At 39.9% G+C, this 13768-nt stretch overlaps 1 protein-coding gene and 1 long non-coding RNA gene across 5 annotated transcripts in view; one reads left to right on the top strand and one right to left on the bottom strand.

The window, feature by feature from the left end:
• zmp:0000000760 (collagen alpha-1(XXII) chain) overlaps positions 1 to 13768 on the top strand; it is a 28730-nt gene that overhangs the window by 1219 nt on the left and 13743 nt on the right. The window contains exons 2-11 of the mRNA XM_041789226.1: positions 889 to 1012; positions 3252 to 3645; positions 3740 to 3817; positions 3909 to 4004; positions 4088 to 4141; positions 12332 to 12385; positions 12474 to 12527; positions 12607 to 12660; positions 12824 to 12877; positions 12965 to 13018. Coding sequence (XP_041645160.1) covers positions 889 to 1012; positions 3252 to 3645; positions 3740 to 3817; positions 3909 to 4004; positions 4088 to 4141; positions 12332 to 12385; positions 12474 to 12527; positions 12607 to 12660; positions 12824 to 12877; positions 12965 to 13018 — 1016 coding nt within the window. The remainder of the gene's footprint in view (positions 1 to 888; positions 1013 to 3251; positions 3646 to 3739; positions 3818 to 3908; positions 4005 to 4087; positions 4142 to 12331; positions 12386 to 12473; positions 12528 to 12606; positions 12661 to 12823; positions 12878 to 12964; positions 13019 to 13768) is intronic.
• Positions 1612 to 13768, bottom strand: part of LOC121510892 — a 123875-nt gene continuing 111718 nt past the window's right edge. For all 4 annotated transcript variants that reach the window (XR_005991997.1, XR_005991998.1, XR_005992001.1 and 1 more), the window contains one exon: positions 1612 to 1691. This is a non-coding gene — a long non-coding RNA (uncharacterized LOC121510892). The remainder of the gene's footprint in view (positions 1692 to 13768) is intronic.

Here is a 13768-nt window from a genome sequence, read left to right as displayed (position 1 = left end):
AAGTAAAAAGGGTCTAAATACTTTAAATGCACTGTATATTTTACATGTTTTCTACTGCATAAAGAAAACTAGTGATGGAGAATCAATGAAGTATGGGAATTGTAACACATACTGCTGTTTTGGACCTTTATTTGCCAGAAACCTTTTAATAAATACTGTTCTTTTCTTATTAGTTTTCATTTTCAGTATCTTGCACATGATCAGAAATAATCAAACTGATGTGCTATTACTGGTGTCTGCTTTGACTGAAAAATTCAACCTTTTATGTCGGCATTTACTGACCTTTCTTTTTAAATCCTTTCTTGTCTTGTACCTTATCATCTTTTTCAACAAAGCATCTGCTAAATAAAACTATAGACTTAATGGTTTAACCCTGTACTTTTGTACTATGACCACTAGATGGCAGTGTTTGTCTAGTGTTCCTGGAAGTAAAGCCATTATTGTATTTTCTCACACTCACAGTCTTTATGGATGCTGAGAGGTCAAAGAGGGTAACCTAGGGTTAAGCTGTGTCCATGAGCCTTGGAAGCCATGAATCCAGGTCTTTGTTACCACAAAAACACAGAAGTGAACAGCAGTAGTAGTATTTATAGCACTGTATATATTCCAATGTAGCCGTTTCTTTGACCTTTTTGATCATCGTTATATGGGTTTTTGAGCTATCTTTTATAGAACAAAGACTAAGGAGCCAAATCCAGCAGTTAGACAACTTAAAAAATCCTCTTTATGCTAGTAGGATAAATAGATGACCTCACGTCTGAGGGGAGACAGTATTTTAAATGGCACAAGCCGTTTAAAACAGCAGTGATGAGGTTGGATTTAGAGTAGCTAAACCTTTGAAGCTGTGTAAGTGTGACATCAGACTAATCTCAGTGTTTGCTCTCTGAGGTTTTGATCTGCTGGAGGAGTTTCATGTGTCCGGGTCTAAAGGAGTGAAGAGAGTGGACGGATCTCAGCCTGAGGCGGTGGCCTATCGAGTCAACCCTTCAATTCATCTACGGAAGACCATGAGGTACAGAACCAGACCATCTGGGTCTAAATGATCTTTACAAAGAGTCTTAGAATATAGTTTTTGGTTGATCTCCAGTGGTTTGACTTCTCAGTTGGCAGCAGTGTGTCAGTTAATGATGTCATCGCTGTTAGGTGTGATTACAGGTGCAGTAGAGGACTCTTCTGACCAAACATTAAAGAGAAACGTAATACCAGGCTGAACAGCTCAGCCAATGATGATGTCACTGGGGCCTTCATCACTGCACTGCTGCACTCCAACATAAAAACAACTCTACAGCAATTGTACTGAATACAGAGTAATACAGAACATAGTTTACTTATTACAGAGTTGTATTTAATGCTTTCAGAGCTGTTTTCCACACTGTGTAGAGCTGTTTTTGAAATTCCAATTGGAAATATTTCCAACACCTTTTAAGAACTAATTTTCACCATACAGCAAGGAGCAATGTTTTATAAAGAGCTACATTTTGTTCTACAAGGGTGTTTTTGGCTATATATAAGTATTATATGTAGTGTTCTAACAAAGAAACAATTGTGATGAACATATAACAACACCCAGGAGCAGAGCATGAGACAAAGTAGTGAGGTTAAAGGAGTTTATTCCACAAGAACAATAATGCATACAACGGTTAGTGTACCAGCTGGTGGTACGTAGAAGCACTGGCAAGGAGACGAAGCCACTGCAAAAGATGAAAAAAGAAACTCACTAGAAAATTGCTCACAAAAATCACTAGATTCAAAGGTTGGAGAGGAGTCAGGTTACCACACTGGAAGTTGTAGTATACTCTGGTCAAGGGTCAACCAAGCGGCAACCTCCGGTCCTGAAAAATGAAGCCAATGCGGAAGTGCAAATATTTGCAATACCACGAGTATCCACTGGAGGCCGTGTGCAGAAACACCAGAAGTCCCATCTGAACAACTGTTAAAATGCTGGTTTTTACACTAGAAATAAACTGGTTTACAGCTTGGTTGAAAAAATCAAAATTGTCTCATTAGCTAATGTATTCATGTGCTGTCATTGTACTGGGGGTGAATTTTTTTGTACCACAATCGTTTTGATTATATTGAGGAAAAACCTCACTGTGCACTGATTGGCGCGTCTCATTTGATTGACAGATAGTTTGGCAGGCCAAAGCTAAGTTTCTGTCAACCATAGTGCTAGCTAGCTAGCTGACAGGAAGTCGAGCTTAGTGGGTGGACCATTAGGTTGATCCAAAGTTCGGTTGACATCACGATTTCAATATGGAAGCAGCCTATTGTAAGCAGACAGCTGAAGTCACACAGGGTTTGTCCAATTCTTTCTATAGTCTATGGGTCAACACAAAGTGATTAAAGCAGATCTCGATTGACCACTTAAGACTCAAAGAGCTTCTCTGATGACTATTCAACACTCACAGAGTTGCTCTGATGATTAGTTAGTAGTCAGAGAGTAACCCTTATGACAACTCAGCAGTCCCAGAGTTACTCTGATGACACTGCCTCTAATAAAACTGATTCTGATAAAGATTACCTCTGGATGGTTTGAGGTATTCTCTTTCTCCACATAGCAGGACAACAGAAGATCCCAAAAAAGCATGTATGAAACATAAAGGAGCCTCTTAGTAAATCATAACCAGTCTAAAGAAAGTGCCATGCCATTACTGTGAATATGTAGCTGAAAAAAACAAAACCAGAAGGAGATGGACTCCAGTCTGTTTTCAGAAAGTTATCACTCAATGATATATTTAATAAGGACAAGGTTGAAATCTGCTATATTCATGTTTAAACTGTTGCATGGTGCACCTACAGATCTATAAGTAGCATTAGCATGCTAACATGCTAGAATATGATGATAAACACTGTACCTCTTACATCTGGTATACAGCAACATATTGGCATTGTACTGTAAGTATCTTTATATGCAGATGTCTATGCCTCAGAGAGCTACTTGCATGTCTGCAGACTCTGTCTTGTTTCACTTTGAACTCATATATTCTGGCACTGAATTCACCATTGTCTTTGAGTTTACTGAATCTGTGCTTTGTTCAAAAAGAAACAAAGATCAGTTGTCTGCTGGACAGTGATCAAAAAATCTTTATAAAAAGTCTAAAGAAATGTGTCATATGCTAATGTAAAATCTAGATATAAGATTCAAGAAGCTCTGTTCTTAATCTTATAAATAAATACCTCATGTTTCCACAAAGCCCTTAATTGTTTTTAAAAGATTGTTGGCGTTCTCTAAACCTCACTATCTGCCATAGTGATGTGTATCCAGATGGACTTCCCTCCAACTACTCTGTCATCGCAACATTCAAAGTCACCAAAGATGTTGCTAAGAAATCCTGGGACCTGTGGCAGGTCAGTGACCCCGAGGGACGAGAGCAAGTGGGCCTGCGCTTCCATGGAAATACACGCTCTTTAGACTTCTTCTACAGCAGCCCCCATGGGAGCCAGATGCTGAGGACCTTTCACGGTGTGGAGAAGTTGTTTGACGGAGAGTGGCACAAGTTGGCGCTGAGCGTGAAGGGCAGCCAGGTGAAGCTGCTGATAGACTGTGAGGAGGTCAGTGTGGAGTCCATTGACAAGGAGAGACCGGTCATTCAGCAAGGGTTCACGTCTATAGTGAAGCGGGCTGCAGGAGACCGTTCGACATCTGTGCGTTAAATATCTGGGAGTTCTTTAGTCAGGAGCAATCTTCCATCATCAATTTTGGGTTCAACCTAATATTTAATCTTCTGTCTTGTTTTAGGTGGATCTCCAGCAGATGGATGTGTCATGTGACCCGGAGCAGGCTTATTCAGAGGGCTGCTGTGAGCTCTCTAATGTGGTGAGTCAGCTGTAATTCAACATGCCTCCACTCCCTTCATTAAAGATGGACTTTTTTAAAGTATCCTGGCTCTATTTTCTGTCTGTGTCAGTGTGGAGGGTATGCAGAAATTGGCCTAACAGCTGGACGAGCGTCTTGCAAATGCATGCATGGACAACCAGGCGTTCAGGGACCCCCAGGGCTAAAGGTGAATATTCCTGCACAATAAGAATTTAGCTGAACATAATGAAGAGAATTCTATGTTAACATTTGTTTACAATTCTTCTTCAGGGTCACAGAGGTCTTCCAGGAGAACCAGGAGACAGAGGGAGACAAGGAAACTGGGTAAGCAAGCCTCCCAGTCACATAAATATACCAAGAGACCCTTTTAAAACCATTTCTTTACTGCTGATACCATTCTAACACCTCAAGTTGAGCATTTGCTGATTGTGCATACCCAAGTTCCAACAAAAAAAATACACATAAAAATAGTGAACATTTTACTAGTTTTACTAAAACTGAATTTTCCACAGTAAAATGTCAATACCAATAGCTTACAGCAAAGAGACTCTCTGACTCTTTTTCAGCACCAAAGTATACAGTAGCAATAGCAGACATTGTTTTATTCTTACCTCTATTGTCCCTGATAAGGTCTCATCCACTGTAGTCACCACTATTTTCATCATTTCACCAACAGGGAATGTCTTCTTGCATTTTCTTTAACAATGATAATAATAACAATCACAAGACACTTTGCAAAGACAGCCAGCCAGCTGGACAGACCAGGGAAAATCAAGAGGGTAAAAAAGAGGGCAGGTCTTGACCATACTCTTTATTATTTAATTTATAAAGACCCAACATTAATCAACATGAGCTCAGCATGAAGCAACATTAAGCAAAGCTGCAGTGGCAAAGAAAAACTTCCCTTTACTGGACAAAACCTTGAGCAGGATCAGACCCATGTTTTTACAGCCATCTACTGAAGCTGTGTTAGCTGGTAAAATGATAGAGGGAGATGCAGAAAGAGAAAAGATGGGAAAGCAGACTAACCTAACACACCAGATGGATTTGTTTCATACATCCATCTGTTAAACCTTCCACAGATGGCGTTTATGAAAGGGAAGAGCCTTTGAAAAAAACTCAGAGGGGAATTGGATGAGAGTTCTGTCTGTAACATCTGTCTGGCCAATCAGAGCAACAAAACATGTGACGTCATAGATCCAAACTGAGATGCACCGCTAAACTCCATAGAGAGCTGCATAACACGAACCATGGCAACTGTAGACATGTCAGTACACGACTTTTGTCATTTTTGAAGAAAACAACTCACTTCTGTTCTTTGTTCTTCTTTTAATGCAAATATGTTGTCAAGTTCTGATGAAACTGGTGCCTCAGCAGCATCCATGCTAATCTCTTCCGCCATAATTGCACCGGCCTCTTGTTGCTGCCTGCTTTTGTCTCAACTCTGCTGCACCCGAAAGTACTGCCCCTCGACGCTGATTGGTCCTGTCACTTTCTAACTGGGCCCAAACTGTTCAGATGTGAGCTTTGCAAGATGGATTCGCCAGTGAGAAACACAGAAACGGGCATATCCATCTGCTTTGCAAGGTTAAAAGCAGACAGCAAGAAGAAGGAGAAAAAGATGGTGAGAAGGAGATGAAGACAGTGAAAATAAAGAGATGCAGGCAGAGTAAAAAAGGAGATGCAGAAAGAGAGAAGAGGAAGATGCAGAAAAGAAGAAGGAGATTCACTGAGCATGAAAAAAAGAAGTCTTATTGTCTTGGTTATAGCCATAATGTCAACATTATGTGAGGAATTAGCAGAAATAACCATGATTGATAGAAGACTGAACATTTTAATATTAATAATAATATAATAGCTAAATTAGCAGCAAAAAAGATTATACAATAAAGAGGACAGTTATTGGTTATCATAACCATTAATGTTGAGCTGCTCTTAGATGCACTTTCCTAACATTTCTTCTCCTCCCTAATCAAAGAGTCCAGTCATGTTTGCCCTCTTTGTAAAGCGTCTCTGGATAACTCTGGTTTTAAATGCCACTTTACAACAAAGATTGACTGATGAATAATGATAATAGATGTAGGACTGATGCTGGTAGTTGAGTGGGTCCACAGCAGTAGGCTGTTGATGTCCATAATAATAGTAACAGTGTGTTGATATTTGCAGGAAAAACAATGTAGAGTGATTATCCTAATACTAACACTAGCAACAGTTATCACAATGAAAAAGTGGAACTAATGAAACAATCCAAGTTGTGCCGTTCTTGTATTCACTTTAACATTTACAGTAATGATTTGTGTATGGCTGATATTAATAGTTGTACTAGCTGGAGTCAGGTGGGTCCACAGCAGCAGGTCATCCACACCAGTGAGCAGAGAAACCACTCAGATGCTTTTATGTTGCTTTCAGCTTGTTCAGCTTATAGTTTGTGGCATGTTGCCTGCAGAGAAATCTGATTTAAATTTACTGTGGACTCAAGTGTGGTGAAGCATCGCTTTGCTTTTTATGCCAACTGAAACAGTGGTTTTGAAAATGTTGCACACAAGCTTCATGGAAGATCCTTGATTTTCCACTGCATGTGGATATAGTATGCTTTCCCTATTGTCTTGGCTTGGCCACCTTCATCAATCACAAATCTGGCAAACAGGCTTGCATGTAGCGTAGATCTGCTAACTTTAAACAGATCTGTCCCAGTGTGTCAATAGAGGTTGACCTAACATTGCTCTGATTGTTCAGGTAGGTTAGTTTACAAACTTGAAAGAAGCATCAATTTTTTACAACTGAATGGCCTATCATTTCATTTTGTAGTGATGGAGGAAGAACATCTGTACATTTGATTGAAGTGGAACAACAACCTGACATGCCAGATAGACTTTCATATATATGTTGCATGGATATATTTCACATTCATTTGGGAAATCTCCCATACAAAGCTTTTGGGAAGGGCAGGATGAACGTTGTCTGTCGCATTCATTACGGGCCAATCCGAGCAACAAGACAACACGAGGCAGTCGTCAAAAGCAGCTCCAGTACAAGCTTCAGCTCTACAGGCTAGCACTGCTGTATTTTTTGAATGGCAGGAAGTGCAGTAAACTACTGATAGACAGCGTTCGGGAAAGGGCACAGCCTTTGAAAAAGAAAAGTCGGAGGGTGATTGGGTGAACGTCCTGTCTGTCGCATCTTTTCAGGCCAATCAGAGCAACAAAATATGTGATGTCATAGCCGCTACCGAGGTGCGTGTGCGCCGCTACCGAGGAATGAGCTCCATATAAAACAGCATAACACTGTTAACCATGGTGACTATAGACATGTCAGAACCCGACTTTTGTCATTGTTAAAAGAAAAGAACTCAGTGCCATTCTTTGTCCTTCTTTTAACGAAGAAATGTTGTCAAGTTCTGATAAAACTGGCGATATAGCAGCATCTACGCTAATGTCTTCTGCCATAACTGCACCGGGTTCTTGTTGCTGGTTGCTTACATCATGACTCTGCCGCGACCAAACAGTTCAGACGGAAGCTTTGCAAGATGGATTCGCCAGTGAGAAATGCGGGAACAGGCGTATCCATTTGCTTCGCAACGTTAGGCTTCTGCCTCGTTTTCCTCAAATGATGCTGATTGGCTAGACCTGTTTTCAGACCTACACAAACATTTTAGATTGGAGCTTTGCGAGGTGGATTTGTCTGATGACAGGTATGTAGTCTGGCCGATCCACCTGCTGTGCAAAGTTAGAGGTTTTTGAAATGCATTTATTGAAGTTTGTTTTCTTAAACACATTCTGTGAGCCTCTTGGTAAGCTAGGTAAGGAAAGTGGGTGGGCTGCAAGTTAGCTGATGATTTGAGCAACATGTTGCAGACCCCTGCACTATTCTATATTTCGCTTACAATAAATTGTTAAACTGAACAGTTTACCTTCTAGTGGGGTTTGTATCCAAATTTATGCAAAGTTTACTCATATTTGTACAACTTCTGCTAAAGAAAATGGCAATTTATGCATGTAACCATCCGCTATGTGAGTTTTGTGAGTCAACAAAAAAAAAAAAGTACTGGAAAACCATATTGCATTATGGTCCTAAAATGACATCTTGAAGAGATAAACAAAAGGGAGGATTTCATCTGTGGAAATTAAGAGTTTTGAACAACTTTTTGTGCTCTTGGAAAATTACTAGTGACAGCCTTACTCTATTGTGTCAGTGAAGAGATGCCATTGTTCTCTGCGTGTGTTTTTACTGAAAAAAGTCATCATTTTCTTTTACTAACAGGTCAAAAACGTTTTGAAATATATCCACATCTTTTTTAAATTTGCAGCTTTTCAGGCAAGCTATTAGCATGAATCTAAAATGTGCAAACAAACTGGAACACAGAAACCCCTACTGCTTACCGCAACAATAATTCAGGAAGTATCTGATGCTGTTGCTGTGACAGAAAATATCTTGATTATCTCATGTAGCAAGAGACAATTTGCATGCTCTGTTCTCATAGGACAAGCAGCATCCCCTTTCACTTGCTGAAATATAAAGAGTTAAACCAAACGTGGGTGAGTGACATTGTAAAACATTGTGAGACAGCAGCAAAGCTGTGGAAAATGGCAGCAAAAGTACAACTGAGACACAACAGGATGGAAACAGATCTGGAAGCAGACGCACTCAGCAATAGTAAACATAGCAGCTCCTTTTAGAGTCAGCTAACTCACGTCCGCTTCACAAAAGATTCAAGAGGAAGCCAAGATAAGCATGTAGTGATGCAGATGTGACAGTAAAGTTGTTTTTGTTGCCCTGAAACTAACAAGTTTAAACACATGAATAGAATATAGGATTAAACACAATCTGGCAAATGATCCCAGTTTTTTTCTAATGGTTCTGCGTTTCCATTTGGAGGAAACTGAGCCAAACTTAATGAATCCCACACACAGAAAAACGAGGCAGTTGAGCAATAACCCCTCCAAGTGTCTAGTAATAAGTGGCATTAGTGTGCTTGACTACTCTCTTAAATTTCACTTGTGTTTTTGCTGAAATAAGGCTAATTAATTCAAAGCCCAAATGGTGAAAGACAAGGAAAAAATATTAAAATTAGATGAATAAACAGGAGCAGTGAAAGGACAAACACACTTATATTTGTCTCCTTCAAGAAGTAGCAGACGTGGTTATTGCCTCTCATGACTTGTTAAACTCTAATGCTTAGCAGTCACTGTTAGTTGGATCAGATCTGTGAGTCTTTTAACAACAGTCCGGAGAACATGTGTCAAAAGACAGGGGATTTTTTTTTTAAACAAGTGTGATGGTGTTGCATTTAACATGCCCCCTGCTCACAAGGAAATCCCCCCATTCTGCCAGTGAAAACACATGTATTCGAGCATTTAGAGCACATTTCCAGAGCTGTACATGCATAATGATGTCCTGAATTGCAGCTGTAGCTCATCTAAGAGTAAACATCTGTCTTGTGTAAGTCGTTAGAGTTTTGACCTCCTGCCAACTTGTGAATCACAGAGCCCCAACATGTTTATCTCCTCCCCTGCTGGCATTCAAGGAGGGCATTTCCTGGCATAGATATATGAACTGTCCATCTCAGGTGGTGGGTGGTCCTCTGCTTTTCAGGGGTATACCGCCTTAAAAATGCTGTAAAGTTCACGGTCGTGACTTTGGCCGTACTGTCGGCCATCTTTGAGGTTAACCTGCACCCAGCTGACTCTGCTTAAAAGTGTTAGCTGAGATGGTCAAATAAACTTCCAAAACAAAGGCGCTGTGGCCTTTCTCAACCTGTTTGTTGACGCAGTGAAACAAGGCCAACTGGAAAACACTTTTACTACCAGGGAAGTCAACATCTGTGCAAACAATACTCCTCCGTTATGTTGCCTTTATGACTAATGTTTCCTAAATCCTGCTCAAAATGCCTGCATACGTTTTCCACCAGTGTGAGATTTATAGCATGTTCACATTTTCAACTCCACTTTCCTCATTTTGTCCATGAACTTTTACGGCAAATGTTAAAGGAAGACTATATCTGAACATATTTATCACAGTAGATAAAGATATCTATACCACCCTTACATATATCTCTCTACATTAAAAATAAAGCTGTCATTGTCTGTTTATTAAAATGAACTGGGGGCCTAGCTCTCCTTTTATTGTGCTGAACTGAAGCCAAAATACCACTACAATAGGTATTAGCATATTGCCATAGTGAAATAAAGTGGAGCCAAGGCTACAGCTGGCTGGTCAAACCACAGGATGGACGCCACACCCCTTCCAACAACCCCTGCACAGGTTTCACGTTAACATCAAAGATCCCTCAGGTTGGTTTAGTCTACATCAGAGCAGATAGCTGTGGAAAAAAAGGCTGTGCACCATCAGACTGATTCAATACCAAGGTTCAGAAATGCATGTAATCTTATTATAGCACTTAGTGTTAAAGGAGTGTTTGGGTATCTTTGATCTTAAACTATCACTGCAATTAAAGTTGGCTGTTATCCAAGCACCCCTCACGGGCAGAATTTACAGAAAGAGCTAATATTGTTATCTAAATCTGGATTAGAGCAGAATTTGATGTGATTTTAACACTGTATTTTCACCCATGTTCCATCTGTTAACATGGATGAGGCAGGGTTTATGACCTATATTGCAGACAGTCAGCAGGGGGAGCTCTAAATACTCTACTACAAGTGGTTGTAGCGCTGTTTATCATAAGAAATAGTCTTAAGGTTTTTGGGACTGATGCCAGTCAGGATATGATGAGTGGTCAGGATCCCACTTGTAGTGTGGCCAGTCTGTTAGCCACGAAGGGACAAGATTTTCCTTGACTAGTATGACTTTGTGCCGTTGTGAAAGGCCAAAAAATCCTGCTGTCTGAGCAAGCCTTTAAACAGCACTGACTGTACTGTTACACACAGGCCAGGATAAAAAAAGAGGCAAAACTTCACTTTATCCTCTGCTCTAATGTACCTAGTTTACAAGAGAGTCATATGATCCAATCCAGGTTAAAAGAACTTACTGATTGGTGCTGTCGACTACTAAGCTCAATAACATACCAAGTGGAGTACTGATTGGCTGAGTACTGAGTGTTTGGTTCATTTTCTATTTAGCCTTAGTTTTCTGCTGTCTTGTAAAGCACTTTAAACTGCAATATAAGTTGTCTGAAAAGTCTATACAAATCAAATTTAAATGATTTATAATACTTGGGAGGCTCCAGATATAGAGCACTACAATAACTGCATTGCCCCATAATTGAATATTATTTGGACAAATTATTGGTTGTGATTCATTAATACAATGGTGTCCATTATATTTTTCCACTGGGGGCCACATACAGAAATAAGTAAGAATGGCAGGGCCAATTTCATGGGCGTCACTTTGATATTAAAGTTTGTAAAACCAATTTAAGGTAGGTTAAGATATGCTTGGTGATTTGGTATGCTTAAATGGCTAGTTGATGGCTGACAAGTCAAATAGCCAATCATTTAAAGGACTTTGGTGAGGACAATCAGTTATCAGGGGGCCTTGGTCAGCTCTGGTTATTACTGGCTCTGCCCCTGGAACATCATTGGTGCTGCTTTTTGCTGCAGTAAACCATAAGGGCATTATAAATCAAAATTTCGTCATTATTTTTGGTGCCAATATGTTTACCATTTAGAGTGTTGTCTCAATATATTCCTGAAAAAAACAACAACATAAAAACTTGTCAAAATGTTTGTTTACAGTATTAGTATGTTAGCACTGCCTTGTGCCGAAACTAAGCAATAATACAGTCAAGTACAAGCTTCATACTCTGTTGAGGGTCACTGTTATGCACCCGTCTAGGGGGAAGGTAGATAACATAATATATTTAAGAAAAAGAATGTTTTTTCCCAGTCCCCAAACTAATAGTCAAGGTCAAAGTACCAAGTTTAATAATTTATTTACAATAAGTTAAATTAAACCGGTCACTTTCAATAAACTCAAACAAAAGACTGGATTCAAACTAAGGAGGCGATCTAGCACTCAAAAGTAAAACGAATCCAGAAACACAATTACCACAAAAAGACTACAACAACAAAAACAAAATCAAAGCTATGGTTACACTATACTAAAGTACTAACAAAACAAAGTTATCACCAATTTGATATTTCAGAGGCTGGGAGCAAACAAATGTGCTGCTGTCAGTGAGCCTTCTTTAATTTAAAGAATCTTTGGCGGGCTGATCAAAAATGGGCTGCGGGCCACATTTGGCCCCCAGGCCATAGTTTGGACACCCCTGCATTAATACATTCATGTATTTTCCAAAAAGATATCCCTCTATCTTTTTAAACGTCGGTACTGACTGCAGACAAATAAAGAGCTACTTCTGAACTGTAATTGGGTATTAAAGTTTTTTTTATGTCTAAACAGCTTCCCTGCCTGGTGCATCCAAAGTTTAATCCCCCTTAAGTCATTAGAGACTTTCTCACAATGGGAACATTTGCTGATGCTCCTTTTCTCATGCTGGTCCATTTACAAACAACTAGCTGTAGGGCAACAAGTGATCGAGTGAAACTTATTTTGCAGGGGATCAGGGGAAACACTGGAGACTACGGCGTCCTGGGGGAGACAGGCCTGAAGGTAAGATTTGCCCTTGTATGCTCCTATAATGGTTCAGTTTGGCTCATTCTCAAAAGGCATTAATGAAACCTCACACACGCGTCCTCAGGGTGAAGAGGGAATCAAAGGCGAGAAAGGAATGAGAGGACTCAGAGGCCGAGTGGTAATTTATCATACTCAGATTTTTCATTATTTTTCCTCCGAATGGTGCAGATCTGTATTAATGATCTGTGTATTAACAGGGAGACAGAGGTCCAAAGGGGCTGAAAGGATTAAAAGGGGCGGCAGGCTTCAAGGTAACCTCCACTACTGAGTTCAGGCTTTAACTGGCTGTTTCATTAGCTAATCTGCAGCTAGTTACTGACTTTTCATTAGATTCCTGTGCAGTTTGTTGCTCAAGTTGTATAAGTTTATGGATAACTTGGAGGGATTCATGTTGACATTTGACTCCAATTAAAGGGAGTTCGGGGGCCACCTGGAGTCATCGGAGAGACTGGGGAACCAGGAGAAGTTGTAAGATAAACTTTCAGCCACAGTGGTAAGCCTTTTTGAAAGTCATTATACAATTACTGTATCACTAACATGTTGGCCTCCTTGAAGGGCGCTAAAGGCGAGAGAGGATATGATGGGATTCCTGGGTTTCAAGGAGTTAAGGTACTGATATTTCCTGTTTCTTTTCATCAATATCCTCAGATCTAATTCTATCAAGAGCCAAAGCTTAAAAAAAACTACATCTGTCACATATACAGCTGCTTAGGAAAGGACTGAATTAATCAAAAATTGCAATCAAACTCCTTACACTATCCAAAATGCACAAATACATTAGGCTAACATATGTGTGCAAATTAGACAGTAAGTACATGTACATGCACAGTTAAGTCAAGCTACAGTCATAACAGGATAAGCAATTTAAATGGACCTTTCCTTGTCCATCAAAGTAAATGGATGGCTTTATTGATAGAAGAATGCCCAGTTTTTGTCTGATTAAGTGCGTATATGAAGGAGTCACTGATACCTAGTTGCTAGTTGTGACAGTCCAACTTCAAAAAAATTGATTTGGTATGATTTCAGTCAGAATAACATGTTTTGGATTTTAAAAGTCCACATTTAACAACATAATAGATCAACTTCTAATGGCCTTTTCAGACTGGGTGCCTGTTGGCTGTGTGTCAGCTCTGGCTTGCATCATCACAGCTTTCATAGCAGGCATGTGTGGCGCGTGCTGACTGCATCACCCTGCCTTCACAGCCCTGACTATTCATAGGTCTGAAAGGTGGACATGTTACTGAGAAGACTTAATCATGGTGCACATCAGATTGTAATTATAAATGGTTTCATTTTGTACATCCAAATACATCTAGATGAAGGTTAGCTACGTACATGTCGAATCTTCCTGGAGTAGTT

Source organism: Cheilinus undulatus, linkage group 6, assembly GCF_018320785.1.
Source record: "Cheilinus undulatus linkage group 6, ASM1832078v1, whole genome shotgun sequence".
NCBI lineage: Eukaryota > Metazoa > Chordata > Actinopteri > Labriformes > Labridae > Cheilinus > Cheilinus undulatus.
This window is presented reverse-complemented; position numbering and strand designations above follow the sequence as displayed.